Source organism: Hyaena hyaena, unplaced genomic scaffold (assembly GCF_003009895.1).
Source record: "Hyaena hyaena isolate Hyena2069 unplaced genomic scaffold, ASM300989v1 scaffold_117, whole genome shotgun sequence".
In the NCBI taxonomy this organism is placed as follows: domain Eukaryota; kingdom Metazoa; phylum Chordata; class Mammalia; order Carnivora; family Hyaenidae; genus Hyaena; species Hyaena hyaena.
The window spans coordinates 534,474-552,072 of NW_024080749.1; the positions used below are offsets into that span (position 1 = coordinate 534,474).

The window sequence follows — 17,599 nt, forward strand, 5'->3', positions numbered from 1 at the left end:
CCATTTGGGTTTTGCCTTGTCATCGGGAAATGTTGCAAGCAGTGGTAGGTAAACTGAGATGTCAAGAGGTCCTCCTCTGCTGTGTCTGTCTCTGTTAATACAGTCTCTGAACACAGAGTTTGTCGCTGGAATGTTCTCTGTGGGCACATAAATAATGGCTGCTCAGCAGGGTAAATACCTGTATCAGGAACTCCTCTGCATCCTTTCAGCAATGATTCCTCCATATATAATGTCAGGGAGGTGGTGTAGACCATGGACTTTGAGAGTGGACTGTGAATTTTTTTATTTAATGCTTGTTTATTTTTTGAGAGAGGGAGCGAGAGACTTTGAGCGGGGAGAGGCAGAGAGAGGGAGACACAGAATCTGAAGCGGGGTCCAGGCTCTGAGCTGTCAGCACAGAGCCCAACGCGGGGCTCGAACTCATGGACCATGATATCATGACCTGAGCCGAAGTCAGGCGCTTAACTGACTGAGGAGCCCTAAGATTGGACTGTGAATTTAGATCAATCACTTCCATTCTGTGGGACTGGGCAATTAATTTAACCTGTCTATACCTCTGTTTTCTACTAAAAGGACATTAAACATATTTTAGCTGTTTCATTGATACGGTAGCTGTATAAGGATTAAATGAAAATATTTTGGCAGAGTACATAGTACAATACTTGGCATGTAGTAAACATCCAATAAATGTTAAATAATACTCTATCATTTGCTGTCTTGTTATATTACCTCACTTGAAGTGAGGCTCAGTTTTTTTGTTTTTTGTTTTTGTCTTTTTAGAGAGCGTGTGTTTGTGAGCAGGGGAATGGGGCAGAAGGAGAGAGAATCAGTGCAGAGCCTGATGTAGGGCTTGATCCCAAGACTCTGGGATCATGACCTGAGCCAAAACCAAGAGTTCGATGCTCAACCGACTGAACCACCTAGGCACCCCAAAATGAGGCTCAGTTTAACACACTCTGTGTGCATTAAATCCCCCTGCCATGGGCCAATGGTTATACCGTACAGTGAGTGGATACTAACTGACCCTGACTCCTGAGGTCTTTCCCTTTCTTACAGCCCAGGTGTGCCTTGGGATCATTGTGATACTGGTCATACACAACTATTGGTTCCTCTATGTCCCTTACATGACATGGCTTTACTTTGACTGGCGTACCCCAGAACGGGGGGGCAGAAGATCCAACTGGGTCAGAGGCTGGACCGTTTGGAGGTATTTTAAGGACTATTTTCCAATTCATGTGAGTAGAATTGTTCTATGTAGTATTATTTTGAGCGGGGAGAAGAATGAAAATTTGTTTTCATCACAAATAGTTGAAGCTTCTCCCTTTTCAGAGGGAGAAAGCCGGCACACCCGCCCAAATCACTGAACAGGATCTAGACGGCTGTGCAAGGGGCCTTGGGCTTAGGAAATAGTTTAAAAATTCAGAAACATCTCTGACCCAGAGAACGACATGAGTCATGTTCTCCCATTTCCTTTTGACATAGGAACTAATCGTGAGGGTTTTTTGGTTTCTTATTGGAAACTAATCAGGGAACTTTTTTTTTTTTAATCTCAATACGTACTGTAGCTCATCAAAACTTGGGATTTGGATCCAAGTCACAACTACATATTTGGGTTTCACCCCCACGGAGTGCTTGTTGCTGGAGCCTTTGGAAATTTTTGTACGAATCATTCGGACTTTGAACAGCTGTTTCCCGGCTTCACCGCGTATCTTCATGTGCTCCCATTTTGGTTCCGGTGTCCTCTCTTTCGAGAATATCTGATGAGTAGCGGTAAGTGAAGGCAGATCACCATTTCTACCATGTTCTAAAGTGGCAGGACCACACCGAATGCTCCTTCCCAAACACAAGTTTACAGTTTCGTAGTAAAGCCCTGGGTCTTTCTCCCTTTCTGACTCTTCACATGCTGCTTGGGTGATTCTTGCCTCCCCTGCTGGACTGGAAATTCCAGGAAGACACAGAATGTGTCTTTTTTTTTTTTTTTTCTTTAAACACAGCTAGTGTCTAGCCTAGTGCCTGGAATATAGGAAAGTTCAATAGACATTAATTCAATGAAAGAACAAATTGATGAGTGCATTTTGTGCATCGAGATATGAAAAAGAATCTGGGGTCAAACAAGTGATAGACGGCGCCTTTGGAGAGGCACTTTGCATGTTTTTATAAACATTAGAGATGGAAAATGTGCTCCAATATGTCTTGAAGTAATGGCAGTATGTAAACTACGCGTACTTAATCTGCCCTTTTCTTCCCAGATTAAATATAACTTGGCTCAGAAATGAGTTCATTCTACTCTGCTACTCTGAACTAGGGGAAGACTTTTGATTAATGAAACCATAATTCTACCAATTCCAAGAATAAACTTTAGCTGGAATGCTGGAGACACTATATTAACATGCCCAGAGGCTAAGCTTGCGTTAACAGCTCTCACTTTTAATTTGAGGGGTTCAATTTGGGCTTCTAACTGGACCAGCTTATTGGCTTGGCATGAACTGCAGTAACGTACAAAGCACTTCATGTTTACGGTCATTGTGTAGGTTGACTTTATTGTCTTGCATGTCTTAGGTGTAAAGAAAAGGGGCTAGTCTGTTTTTGAGAATTTATAGTTTTAGGATCAATAAATGGCATATTCAGAGATAGAATTTTCTAGAGCCTTCCAGGTTTTCATTACTTCCTATTAATTTCTCAAGTCTCTGTTGTTGCTATATACCTGATAGGAAGTCACTAAGCACCAGAGAATCAGGATCCCTGGCTTGGGTTTTCGGGTTCTGTGTACGGACCTTCACCCCTATAGCCCTGGGCTCTCTGTTCGGTCTAGGCCGCCGCTGTATCTGGCCTCTAGAGGGCGCACCAAACCTCCATACTACCATAGAGGCAGAAAAATACATAGATATGTATATCCCATCTCTTCCCTGTTTTTGAGATACTGATCGGGTTTGTTTCATAAAAGGAAAAAAAAATTAAAGGAAAATTTTTTAAATTGCAAAAAAAGCACAGAAATACATTTACAGGGCACGGTTGCTGGTTCCAAGCCACAAGTGCGTTTGTTTTGAGCAGTGATACTGAGAGCAGGTGTGACAGTTCGTGGCACAAGAGATGTCAATACACCCCTCTCTATGGCCGTATCAGATACATATAACCAACCTTAGCATCTTTCTCCATGTAGTGCCCTCACTGTCACTGCCATTACTAAAGCTGGCATTTGAGATTAAACTTGTCTGTTCTATCAGGCTTATGACATTATGAGACGATTTCCTTTTGGCTCTAACCTGAGATATCCTAAAAGCTAAATAAAAATATCCAAACTCGAACCTTTAGGGTGTCCTTGTCTTAAAGTTTAGAGAGTTCTTAATTTTTCCTAGAAGCGGCTTCCTAGGACAGCCCCTTCTCCTCTGTGCCTGCCTTCGTAGCTATCCCTCTCCATATGAAAGACAGACAGACATGTGTACTGAACCCCTGGTAATAAAGAACCAGTGGGGTTTCAGAGGGCCTTTGCTGACCAGTGCCTGTTTTGGTCGCACACAATAGATTTCTGTTGCTGTAAGTCCCTGTAAGTCTCCCCTCCAAACCATTCCTCTTGGTCCATTTTCATGAATCTATACTCATCAGATGTCAGCCAGGACACAGTCTGTATTTCAAGACTCATGTTCCTTCCTGTGTATCCATTAAGGCTGGGCAAGTAGCATAGATCAGATCACAACAGTCTTATGTCCTACACGGAGGAGGTCAATATGAAAAGTAGCTGATAGATTCACCAAGACTTATTGATTGATTCAGGCTTATGAAGGGAGCCATCAACTGTATACGTCATCATATCATCAGCGTCTAGCGCAGTGTCTAACTTGTAGCAGGTGCTCAATATGTGTTTTGAATGAAGGAATGAGTGATGAGTCAACATGGTTGCCAAGAAGGGGGGATATATTTGGGAGGAGCCTATACTTTTGACTTGGGTGACAGAATAGATGATAGTCCCATTTACCTTGAGAGGTAATGTTGCAAAGAGAAGAACCTTGAGGAAGAATACAATGCATTGGGTTTGGAAACATAGAATTTGAGATGTCTTTGAGTTGTCAAGGTAGAGTGTCCATTGGGCCGTTGGAAGTGTGGGTGTAGGGCCTCAGGAGGAAGATGTCCCAGGAGATACATTTGGGAGGACTCAGCACATGTAAGTGGTAGTTGAATCCATGTATGTGGATAACATTAGAAGGTATTAGAGACAACAAAGGAGCCTGTCATAGATCAACCTGCTATAACAAAATATCATAGACTGAGTGGCTTAAATAACAGACCTTTATTGTTCACTGTTCTGGAGGCTGGATGTCCAAGATCTAGGTGCTGTCAGATCTGGTGTCTGGTGAGAGCCCCATTCCTGGCTTGTAGACAGCCATCTTGTTATGTCTTCACGTGATGGAAAGATTGAGCACCCTATCTCTTTTCCTCTTTTGATAAGAACACTGATCTTGTCTTGGGGCTGCATTCTCATGACCTAATTTCTTTCCAAAGGCCCTACTTCTTAATGCCATTCCATTAGGGTTTCAACATAGAAATTTTGGAGGGATACAAAGATGTATTTCTTAGAGCCCTAAGACATAGCAGCATTTACAGATAGCCTATAAAGAGAGCCTGGAAAGGGAAACTGAGAAGTGACCGAGGAGAGTCGGTGTCTAGAAATCGACAAGGCCCTCTTTTCAATGGAAGTGATGGCTCTAGCTCCCACTCAGGCCACAGAGGGCAGAATGGCCATGCCTTGAACTCAGTGGAAGTGCAAACCCATTGAGGCTCAGGTTCTCTACCCTTTAACCTACCGCTCTCTGCCTCTTCTCAGTCTCTCTCTTTTTTTAATGTTTATTTATTTTGAGAGAGAGAACGAGCAAGCATGAGTGGGGGAGGGGCACAGAGGGAGAGAGAGAACCCCAAGCAGGCTCCACGCTCAGCACAGAGCCCGGTAGGGGGCTCCATCTCACAACCATGAGATCATGATCTGAGCCGAAATCAAGAGTCGGACCCTTAACCGACGGAGCCACCCAGGCTCCTGCCTCTTTTCTTAAGAAAGTGGTTGGTCAGAGTCCTGCATTATTTTATGTTCACCCAGTAATAGGAACTCACAGTAAAATAAGCGTTTAATTTTCCTTTGAGAAATGAGGTATGTTGTGTCTTAATAAAACGTGTCCGACATAATTCTTTTATGACTAAAAACAATGGATAAAGCCAAGAATGAGAGGAAACAATAAGACATTAAGAAGGAATCATCTCTGAAATTAGGTCATGAATGGCTTGTGTTTTCATCTTTTTTCTTTTCCTGTAAGAGTTCATGATATTTTCCTCCAAGAGTACATAGTACATTCAGAATCTGAAAAGGAATCTTTAAAGTTATTTTTACATGGGAAAGCCTGGTACAAAGACTGAACAATTATATCACGGTCTCAAATAAACCAAAGTCAGACCAGGCATCTTGGACCCATGTAAAGATCTGGTTATTTATTAAATGTCTGAACTTTTAAAACCATTAACATTATAAATGCAGGTTTGGGAAACAAAAGTCCATATAGAATATCTGAAAACAGGCCCTTCTGTGTTCAGAAGATCCATTGCAGCCTCTTGAAAAGGATATAATTTTTGGTTCTGAGCCAGGATTCGCCAGGGTACTGATCAAGGCCACCAAATACAGCTGTGCAGGTTGAACACTGAACAACTGCAGAGGGCCCTTTTACTTATAATGCAATACGAATACAGTCCATAGAGTTGAGCAGTGTGCAACCTACCTGAATAAGTGGTAGATTTAATAACAAGTGACATTTTGTTTTTATTTTATTTTTAACTTTATTTTGACAATGTTTAATGTTTATTTGTTTTTGTGAGACAGAGTGTGAGTGGGGGAAGGGCAGAGAGAGAAGGAGACACAGAATCCGAAGCAGGCTCCAGGCTCTGAGCTGTCAGCACAGAGCCTGATGTGGGGCTCACACCCACAAACGTAATCATGACCCGAGCCAAATTTGGATGCTTAACCTACTGAGCCACCCAGGCGTCCCAATAACAAGTGACATTTTAAAGACCCAACCTGTCACCTGCCAAAATGTTAGATCTTATTAATGGGATACATTACCAAAGATCTGGCTATGACAAAATTATAAACTACAAGATGTGTCAGTTGTAAGCAGGGTAGAGAATTAATTGTTAAGTGGTCACTGATGCCGTAGAATATTAGGATGAAAATGCTTTTAATATCAGAAACACAGTAAATACTTATCCTTTTTGTTTTATTCACTAAGGGCCAGTCTCAGTTTCTAAGAAAAGTGTGTCCCATGTGCTGAGCAAGGAGGGAGGTGGAAACATTTCAGTCATTGTTCTTGGGGGTGCAGAAGAATCACTGGATGCCCATCCTGGAAAATTCACTCTGTTCATCCGCCAGCGGAAAGGATTTGTTAAAATTGCTCTGACCCATGGGTAAGTAGCTTCTCAGGTACCTGGATCCGAGAAGTTAAGACATTATTAAATGAACACAAAGAAATAAAGTAATTTTTCTTGTCCTTAAAGACAGACCTCCTCTTAGGAGACCTGACAATCAAAGCAGATGTGGATGTTCATGGGGAATGGAATCCAGCCTTCCCAGGAAGGTGGTTCAATGCCATGGCATCCGGCAACTAAACTCACCTTTCAAAGCAAAGCAAACAAAAAAGTACAAAATTAAAAAAAAAATTTTTTAATTTTTATTTTAACCATTTATTTATTTTTGAGACACGGAGACAGAGCATGAGCGGGGGAGGGGCAGAGAGAGAAGGAGACACAGAATCTGAAGCAGGCTCCAGGCTCTGAGCCGTCAGCACAGAGCCCAATGCAGGACTCAAACTCGTGAACCATGAGATCCTGACCTGAGCCGAAGTCGGATGCTCAACCGACTGAGCCACCCAGGCGACCCAGAAGTATAAAATTTCATATTCGCAGTATAAACTTCCAGTCAAATGAACAAATGAACCATGGCCCAAACTATAGGTGGAAAAGAAGCTTCCTGGAGCCTTGATTGGCTGTCGGATAAACTTCCATAGATTGCCAGGCTGCTGAAGTACCTTCTCAAAGGATTTCAAGTATAAATTTCATGAAATTAGCAAGGTAGGGAGGCAGAGGGACACTGAAAAATTGTTAGGAATATGTTGCAAAAGCTAGCTGGACAGAATAAAATACGTAAGTCCTTTCCATTGAAAATTCATTCTCTTCCCTTTTGTTATTTGTAGCGCCTCCTTGGTCCCAGTGTTTTCTTTTGGAGAAAATGAGCTATTTAAGCAAGTTAACAACCCCGAAGGCTCCTGGCTTCGAACTGTGCAAGAGAAGCTACAGAAGATCATGGGGTTTGCTTTGCCTCTTTTCCATGCCAGAGGGATCTTTCAGTACAATTTTGGCCTGATGCCGTACAGGAAACCCATCCACACCGTTGGTATGTACATCAAGGACTAAAGGCTTGTTAGAATAAGTAAAAGTATTACCTTATTTTGAGCAATGTTACTGTTGTGGTGCTAATGAAGAGAAAGTGACTTCGAGGAAGAGCTTCCTAAAATAAGAATCCTATCCATGTTATTTGAGCTTTATTTATGATATGTCTTTAGCTAAGAAATGATTGTATTTTCCATTTGGGAATTGATTGCTTTCAAGAATATTGCTATTGAACTACAGGGAGAATCCAATTTAGACATAGAGCTTCTTTTCTTTTTTTTTTTTAATGTTTACTTATTTATTTTTGAGAGAGAGCGAGCAGGCAGGGTAGGCGCAGAGAGAGGGAGAGAGAGGATCCCAAGCAGACTTTGCATTGCTAGCGCAGAGCCCAATGTGGGGCTCAAACCTATGAACCGCGAGATCGTGACCTGAGCCGAAATCAAGAGCTGGATACTTAACCACTGAGCCACGAAAGCACCCCTAGACATAAAGTTTCTAGTACTCTATATGAAACTATTTCTCTGTTCGAGCAGATTGTAACATAGCAATTCTTTGATGAATGCATTACGCCAGAGTCTATTAACATATGCATATTTCATTGTAATAAATGTCTTCATCGTGTTCAGTTCACACAGGCATCAGTTTCTGTAGCAAAAGCAATTTTGGGAGGCCACTCGCTGTAGTTATACGTATTCTAATATAGACTGATTTTTTTTTTTAAAGTTGTATATTGGGGGGATTTGAGGTGGGGGAGGAAGGTGGCAGACCATGTTGATAGAAGGACTGAGGAGCAGAGTAGTTAGCTCTTCCCATCGAAAGGGACCTGGTCCTCCCAGCAGGAGAAAGTGCAGAGCCACGCACTAATAGCACAGTTAACCAACCTTTATATTTTCACCATAGATAGTCCATTAAATGACATGCAAGATATTTTTAGGTCTGTTTCCTTAGAATGGGATTTTACTACTTACTTTCAGTTTCTGAGAACATTGCATCTCATGTGCAGTCACATGACACTATTTTTAAATGTGTATTTAACTCAAACGGAATGTTAACAGACTGTTGATTAGTTACCGTAATGGAAACACAGAGATAAGTTTGCAATTGTGTTTTTCCAAGATAAGCTGGTTACATTTCTTTGGCATAATATATATCTATTTTTAAGCAGGTAACCGACATGTTTTAGAGCATGATTTTTCTATGTCCTGATACTGGTTTTGGTCCCTTATGTGCAAAGTACTATAGTGGGCATTTTGGGGGATATGAGCAAAATTGAAAGACATGGTTTTTAGAAACTAAAGGTTTAAGTGTAACTCATAGGCATATGAAAGAAGTTGCCAATGTTGAAAACCAAGGCATGTTGTCGAATTAAATGATTACAGTTATCACCAAGCAGGGCTAAGCTTTAGATTTAAGTGCTAATCACTTGACACAGCGTAGTTGTAACTCTGCTGACAAAGGATTATTTGGTCAGGGGTCAAATAGAAATGACCAGATCCGAAGATCCGAATTCGTTGTTAAGACTAGAAAACTAGAGCTCTGGTTTTCACTCAAGCCTGTCTAATGTGCTTCTCTTTAAGATTTAGAATAAGGGGAAATTGCTTCAGTCCATCTTTCTGCTTACCTCCCAAATGATTACATCGGAAATACCATGTCTAGTCTCTAGCACCCTCAGTATCCTGCTGTTATTTGAAGCCTTTTACAAACCAGGCTGAGAATATGAACATTTGCATAAAGCCTCAGCTGCCATGAGCTTGGGTTTAGCATCAGTCAGATGATTGAGAGCCTGATTTGGGTGAACTGGACTCGCACAGACGATGTGCATTTAAAGATTTTATTTGAAATAACACAAGTAAGGACAGAATATTGACAATTCCTTAAACAAAAGCAAAGCTATGTATCAATCGATTGCAATGTGACATTCACAACAGAGACCTAAATTACTGTGTTCCTTTCTGTTTTAAATCAATGTACTTCAAACTCAGAGTTGTTTCTTTGCGGACTCCCTGACACTGCCCAGGCAGGTCAGGTAGCTTCCAGACCAGCAAGTTATTTTATGGTCCCTCTGCTCCCCTTCTACTTAATTAAGAGTTTGTGTTAAAAAAATTTTTTTTTTAAATTGGGCACCTGGGTGTCTCAGAGGTTAAGTGTTCGACTTTGGCTCAGGTCGTGATCTCACCATTAGTGGGTTCAAGCCCCACATCAGGCTCTGTGCTGACAGCTCAGAGCCTGGAGCCTGCTTCAGATTCTGTGTCTCCGTCTCTCTCTGCCCCTCCCCTGCTCACGTGCTGTCTCTCTCAAAAATAAGACATTTTTTAAAAAAGTGGTTAAAAAAAAGTTTGTGAACTTATCTCTAGCTCACATCATAAAAACTCAGTAAATATTAGTTTAATTCATCCTAAATCATCACTTCATCTTTAATTCTCTCACTCACAGCTGTCTGGAGATGCTCAGAACGTCCATCTTCCAGTCTCTCCACACATCTGTGGGACCCCACTTCCTTACTGATGTTAGAGCATTCATTTCAGTGTTAGTAATTCTCACTCGTATTAGAGAATCATTAACACTGCACGGTGTCTGTTAATATCCTACTAATTAAATCCTTTTAGAAATATGTTCTTATTAAAATTTTTTCTTAATGTTTATTTATTTTTGAGAGAGAAAGAAAGAGACAGCACAAGTTGGGACGGGGCAGAGACAGGGAGGCACAGAATCCGCAACAGGCCCCAGGCTCTGAGCTAGCTGTCAGCACAGAGCCCGACGCAGGGCTTGAACTCGGGAACGGTAAGATCATGACCTGAGCTGGTCGGAGGCTTAACCGACTGAGCCACCCAAGCGCCCCAAGAAATATGCTCTCATTAAACCCAAAGTGCCATCACAAGGTCGCAGTTACCCTCTGTGTAGTTCTTACACCAAGCCTGGCTGCACCACCAGGTTTCTCTGTATCCATCAAAACCCTCTTTCCTCTTTGCTGAGGGTCATTCAGCGTAAATAATTTATAAAAACAGATGTCATATATTAGCTTCTGCGCAGCAAAGGAAGCAATCAATAAAACTAAAAGACAATCTACCGAATGGGAGAAGATATTTGCAAATGAATCTCTGATGAAAGGTTAGTACCCAAAACATATAAAGAAGTTAATACAACTCAACATCCAAAAAATAATCCAATTTATTTTTTAAATTTTTTTAAATTTTTAAAAATTTTAAAAATCTTTTATTTTTAAAAATTTTTTAATGTTTTATTTCTGAGAGAGAGAGAGAGAGAGAGTGTGAGCAGAGGAGGGTCAGAGAGAAGGGAGACACAGAATCTGAATCTGAAACAGGCTCCAGGCTCTGAGCTGGCTATCAGCACAGAGCCCAATGCGGAGCTCCAACCCATGAACCATGAGACCATGACCTAAGCCAAAGTCGGACGCTTAACTGACTGAGCCACCCAGGTGTCCCAAAAATAATTCAATTTAAAAACGGGCAGAAGAAATAGAGAAATTTCTCCAAAGAAGAAACACAGCTGGCCAATAGACACCTTAAAAGATGCTTAACATCACTCATTGTTAGGGAAATGCAAATCAAAACCACGATGAGATAGCCCCTCACACCTGTCAGAATGGCTAAAACCAAAACCACAACACAGAACAGCAAGAGTCAGGGAGGAGGTGTACAGTTGGTGGGAATGCAAACTGGTGCAGCCACACTGGAAACCTGTACGGAGGTTCCTCAAAAAGTTAAAAATGGAGCTTTTCCAACCAAGTCTCGGCAGAATGGCTCCTGCAAAGAAGGGCGGTGAGAGGCAGTGCCTTTCTGCTGTCAACAAGGTAGTGACCAGAGAATAAACCATCCACTTTTCCAAGTGCATCCGTGGGGTGGATTTCAAGAAGCATGCCCCCTGGGCACTCAGAGACATCGGGAAACTTGCCCCAATGGAGATGGGAAGTCCAGATATGGGCATTGATACCAGGCTCAACAAACCTGTCTGAGACAGAGGAATAAGGAACGTTCCATGCCGTATCTGTGTGCAGTTGTGCAAAAAACGTAACAAGGGTGAAGATCTACTGAACAGGCCTTTGGGTTGGGTACCTGTGTACCTGTCACTGCTTTCAAAAATCACGGACTAATTATTGATTGTCAAATAATGGTATAAAACTGCAAAAAAAAAAATTAAAAATAGCATTACCGGGGATTTATACCCCAAAATACAAAAACACTAATTCAAAGGGACACATGCACTCATGTGCTTACTGCATTATCTACAGTAGTCGGCTTATGGAAGCAGCCCAAGTATCCATTGATAGATGAATGGATAAAGAAGATGTGAGATACACACACGCACACACACACACACACACACATATGGAATATTGGAAAATTATTCAGCCATGAAAAAGAACGAAATCTTTCCATTTGCAGCAACATGGATAGAGCTAAAGAGTATAATGCCAATCAAGCTAAGCCAGTCAGAGAAAGACAAATTCCATACGATCTCACTCATATGTAGAATTTAAGAAACAAAACATGCAAGCAAAGAAAAAAGAGAAACCAGGAACTGATTCTTAACTGTAGAGAACAAACTGATGGTTATGAAGGGGGAGGTAGGTGGTGATGGGATGCAGGAAATAGGTGATGGGAATTAAGGAGTGCACTTGCTGTGGTGAGTGCTGCGTGATGCATGGAAGTGGTAAATCACTATATTGTACACCGGAAACTACTAGTACACTGTAGGTTAACTAATATTACAGTGTAGACTGGAATTAAAATTAAAGAGTAATAAATAAAAGAAGATACTATGTATTTTCTTTGTGCATTTCAAAAATAGTATATCGCTTACATATTTGATGTTATTGTTGCTTTATCGAAATACAATAAAATGTTCACAGACTCCTGTTTCATCACATAAATAATGGAGAGAAACTGATTTAAATATTGCATGCATCATAATAATCAGGAGGGATAATTGAAAGACGTTTAGACTTTAAGAATCAGTTCCGGGAATTGTTTCTGTCCGCAGTATAGAGCTCCAGGAAAGCCAGAATTTTCCCTTCCTGTTCTCTGCTGGATTCCCAGAGCCCACAGGGTAGGAGCTCAAGACCCATATGTAAACAAATCATTGTTTAATTATGCCCGTCTGATTATTCTTCTTAAGTTCATAAGCATCTAACAAGTACATGTTAATTTTTTTTAATTTTAATTTTTTAATTTCTGAGAGAGACAGCGTGAGTGAGGGTGGGTCAAAGAGAGAGGGAGACACAGAATCTGAAACAGGCTCCAGGCTCCGAGCTAGCTGTCAGCACAGAGCCCGATGCGGGGCTCGAACCCACGAGCTGTGAGATCATGACCTGAGCCGAAGTCAGACGCTTAACCGACTGAGCCACCCAGGCGCCCCAACAATTTTAAGGCAAGCTGCTACTAAACTCGAGTTGTAGAGCCCGTGCAGGTAGGATGATGGGAAGTTGCATGTTTAGGCAAGAAAGCAGGCGACAGGGAGATTTGCCATTTAAAGGGAGAGATTTCGTGTATCACTGTACATGTTGATTTTTAATTTCTGTAAGTTTATGTTGAAAAATTTCAAAGGTTCAGAAAAGTTTCAGGAGTAGTAAAATGAACTCCCGTGTGCCTTTGTCCCACATTGACCAGTCGGTAACATTTTGCTACGGTTCTCTCTCTCCAGTGGTATAATATACCACTGAACTTTTTGAGCAGTGCTGAAATCATGACATCTGTTTCTGTGTATCTCTCTTAAAAGCAAGATGATCCTCTTCTGTAATGTCAGTGCAATTCAGGGAATTGAACACTGATCAAGTACTATTAGGCAGTGGATGGCCTATATTTCAAATTTCACCAATTGCCACAATCATTGCCTTGTTAGCTGTGCTTTTTGGCGAAGGGGGCTGGTCGGGTGTTTTTTCCCTCAACAGACATTGCATTTAATTATCACATCTCTTTAGGCTGCTTTAAGCTGGAATAATTTTTCAACTTGCCTTTGTCTTTATGACATAAGCAATTTGGAGGCATATAGGCCAGTCGTTTGTAGCATGGTCTTTAACTTGGGTTGGTATGGTCCGTCGTGGTTATGATTATTATTTTTTAATGTTTATTTATTGTTGAGAGATAGAGACAGAGCGCGGGTGAGGGAGGGGCAGAGGGAGTGGGACACAGAATCCGAAGCAGGCTTCAGGCTCTGAGCTGTCAGCACAAAGCCTGACGCGGGGCTGGCACTTGGGAACAGTGAGATCGTGCCCTAGGCTGAAGCCGGACGTTTAACCGACGGAGCCACCCAGGCGCCCCAGTCGGTCATGGTTATTATTCCAGTTATGTGACTGTGGCAAGACTTCCACAGGAATGGTGCTGCATCTTCCTCAGCACGTCATGTGCCAGGAGGCTCTTGATGTCAGTGTTTCCCATTGTTGGTGACCCTCACTTTGATCACGTGAGTGTGGGGTTTGCTAAGTTTCTCTGCCATAAAGATAAATTACAAAGATTTATCTGCAGAAATCTTTCTATGTTTACATATGTAAGTATATAATGTAGGTTAGATTTATATTTATAAATATGAAGACTTTTTCCCTTCCATTAGCAAGTAACGTAGGGATAGTGTTACTTAGACGCCGAAATTATTCTGTTCATCAGACTTTACTTGGTGGCTTTAATATCCATTGATAATTCTTGCCTAAATCGATTATTGCAGTCATGGTTACAAACTGGTGATTTTCCAGCTCTAGCATTCCTTCTATATTAATTAGTTGGCATTGACCATAAGGAAGAGGCCACCCTCCTCCCAATGTTAGATTATTTGAATTCTGGGTACCCAGAGAGGCTTCTCAGCTGTTTCCGTGGGACATGGGAAAGGCTCCCTCCCTGTCTTCTCCAGCCGCACACCTTCCCCTGACTTCCTATTTCTCTTTCTTTCTATTTCTATTAATTTCTCAGCCTAAATTTGATTATGGATGTGATGGAAGTGTTTGTTTCACTTTTTAAAAATGAATTAATTTACTTTTTAAATTTACATCCAAGTTAGTTAGCAGATAGTGCAACAATGATTTCAGGAGTAGACTCCTTAAGCCCCTTACTCATTTAGCCCATCCCCCCTCCCACACCCCCTCCAACAACCCTCTGTTCGTTCTCCATACTTAAGTGCCTCTTATGTTTTGTCCCCCTCCCTGTTTTTACATTCTTTTTGCTTCCCTTCCCTATGTTCATCTGTTTTGGATCTTAAAGTCCTCATTTGAGTGAAGTCATATATTTGTCTTTCTCTAACTGACTAATTTCACTTGGCATAATACCCTCTAGTTCTGTCCACGTTGTTGCAAATGGCAAGATTTCATTCTTTTTGATTGCCGAGTAATACCCCATTGTGTGTGTGTGTGTGTGTGTGTGTGTGTGTGTGTATACACACACATACCACAACTTTGTTATCCACTCATCCATCAATGGACATCTGGGCTTTTTTCATACTTCGGCTGTTGTCAATAGCGCTGCTATAAACATTGGGGTGCATGTGCCCCTTTGAAACAGCACATCTGTATCCCTTGGGTAAATGCCTAGCAGTGCAACTTCTGGGTCACAGGGTAGTTCTATTTTTAATTTTTTGAGGAACCTCCATACTGTTTTCCAGAGGGGCTGCACCAGTTTGCATTCCCACCAGCAGTGCAAAAGGGTGCCTCTTTCTCCGCATCCTCGCCAACATCTGTCGTTGCCTGAGTTGTTAATGTTAGCCATTCTGACAGACGTGAGGTGGTATCTCATTGTGGTTTTGATTTGTATTTGCCTGATGATGAGTGATGTGGAGCATCTTTTCATGTGTTTGTTGGCCATCTGCATGTCTTTTTGGAGAAGTGTCTACTCGTGTCTTTTGTCCATTTCTTCACTGGGTTATTTGTTTTATGGGTGTTGAGTTTGATAAATTCTTTATAGATTTTAGATACTAACCCTTTATCCGATATGCCATTTGCAAATATCTTCTCCCATTCCATCAGTTGCCTTTTGCTAATTGTTTCCTTTGATGTGCAGAAGCTTTTTATTTTGATGTCCCTATAGTTCATTTTTGCTTTTGTTTCCTTTGCCTCCAAAGATGTGTTGAGTAAGAAGTTGCTATTGTTGAGGTCAAAGAGGTTTTTGCCTGCTTTCTCCTCTAGGATTTTGATGACTTCCTGTTTTACGTTTGGGTCTTTCATCCATTTTGAATTTATTTTTATGTCTGGTGTAAGAAAGTGGTCCAGGTCCTTTTCTCTGCATGTCGCTGCCCAATTTCGCAGCACCCTTTGCTGAAGAGACTGTCTTTATTCCATTGGATATTCTTTCCTGCTTTGTCAAAGATTAATTGGCCATAGTTTGTGGGTCCATTTCTGGGTTCTCTGTTCTGTTCCGTTGATCTGAGTGTCTGTTTCTGTGCCAGTACCATACTGTCTTGATGACTACAGCTTTGTAATACAGCTTGAAGTCCAGGAGTCTGATGCCTCCTGCTCTGGTTTTCTTTTTCAAGATTGCTTTGGCTATTCAGGGTCTTTTCTGGTTTCACACAAATTTTAGGATTGTTTGGTTCTAGCTCTGTGAAGAATGCTCGTGTTATTGTGATTGGGATTGCTGTTTCACGTGTATATTTATGGCAAAATGGAAAAAATATAATCACTGCAATTAAGAAATTGCTTCTTTCCATTATAGGCCCAACGTGATGGGCAGTGACTAACACTCAGCCCCCAGCCACACAGAGAAATCAAAATTGACATTACGAAACCATTTATCATGCCTCAACCACATGTACAGAAGGAAGTAATATGGTCTTGGGGCCTGATTCAGAGTGACTTAGGTGGTTTCATTTATCTTCTGTGAGCCTCAGATTTTACAACTCTAAAGAGGAAACCATTACAATTTTCCTGTCTTCTCTAAGGGTTATTCTGCAGGTCAGATGATGTTGTACATGGGAAAGCACTTTGCGCACCCCCAGAATAGGAGAGTTCGAGTTGATGTACAGCCCAGGGGGCTCCCTGACCAGACTGTTGAGAGGCATTAAATGTGTTTCCATCTCCCTGTGTAAAGTCATGAGGAAATTGACAAATTCAGATTGTGGGACATTGTATTAAACAACTGGCCTAGACTCTTCAAAAATATTAATGTCATGAAAGACCAAAAGGAGAGAGTACTCAAACACACAGCAGCTGTCATGGATGGTTGGGGGGATGTGGCAAACAATAAGGATATCACTGAGATAGTTCATCAAGTTTGAATGTGAACTACGTACAAAATAATTGTGTAGAGGTTAAATTCCTTGGGTATGAGAATCGTATTGTTAAAAAGGACAGTGTTCTTGGGATGCCTGGGTGGGTCAGTCAGTGAAGCATCTGGCTCTTGATTTCGGCTCAGGTCATGATCTCACAGTTTGTGGGGTCGAGCCCCGCGTCAGGCTGTGTGCTGACAGCACTGAGCCTGCTTAAGATTCTCTGTCTCCCTCTCTCTCTGCCCCTCCCCTGCTTGCACATGCGCTTGTGCTTGCTTGTTCTCTCTCTCTCTCTCTCTCTCTCTCAAAAATAGATAATGAGCATTTAAAAAAAAAAAAAAAGGACAGTGTGTTGTCTTAGGAACTACATGCCAAAATATTTGGGGATGATAACACAATTGAACCATTCATGTCTGCACCCTACTTTCAGATGGGTCTACAAAAATAAAAATAACACATACGTATATCTTCTCATGTGTGCGCGCACCTGTGCGCATAATGTTCAAAACTAGTGTCTGGAGGAAGAGTACTCAAGTGTTTATTGTATTACTCTTGCTGTAGGTTTGAATTTTTAACATAAAGATAGGGAAAGGAATGTACTTTAATAAAATAAAACTAGTTTGAACCCACTTGAGGACAAAAGTAGTCTGTTATGTTTCAAGTCATGGTTATGTCCTAATGAGAAAAAAAAGCAGGCTAAGGGATTCTCTGAAATACAAAGAAAGGAAGGGGAGCCTAATTTAAAATTAAATGTCAAGTTAAGGCTTTAAAGGGATAAGGACGTTAAGGGGATTAGTATGTTGCCCAGTATAACACGTTAAGTGTTCAATAAATGTTCTCTGTAAGTGTGTGTGGAAGCGCGAGTGCACGCACACACACACAGGCACATACTCTTTCTTCACATCGGGCATATTATTTGAGCCTCCACCGTGAGCCAGAGGCTCAATGAACCCAGGTGTCATTGGCACCCACAGTT

The 17,599-nt window shown here is 41.5% G+C and overlaps 1 protein-coding gene across 2 annotated transcripts in view; it reads left to right on the plus strand.

Moving 5' to 3' along the window:
- MOGAT1 (monoacylglycerol O-acyltransferase 1) overlaps window positions 1-17,599 on the plus strand; it is a 44,858-nt gene that overhangs the window by 13,836 nt on the left and 13,423 nt on the right. For both annotated transcript variants that reach the window (XM_039236830.1, XM_039236831.1), the window contains exons 2-5: window positions 1,057-1,235; window positions 1,566-1,770; window positions 6,264-6,438; window positions 7,224-7,423. In XM_039236830.1, coding sequence (XP_039092761.1) covers window positions 1,057-1,235; window positions 1,566-1,770; window positions 6,264-6,438; window positions 7,224-7,423 — 759 coding nt within the window. The remainder of the gene's footprint in view (window positions 1-1,056; window positions 1,236-1,565; window positions 1,771-6,263; window positions 6,439-7,223; window positions 7,424-17,599) is intronic.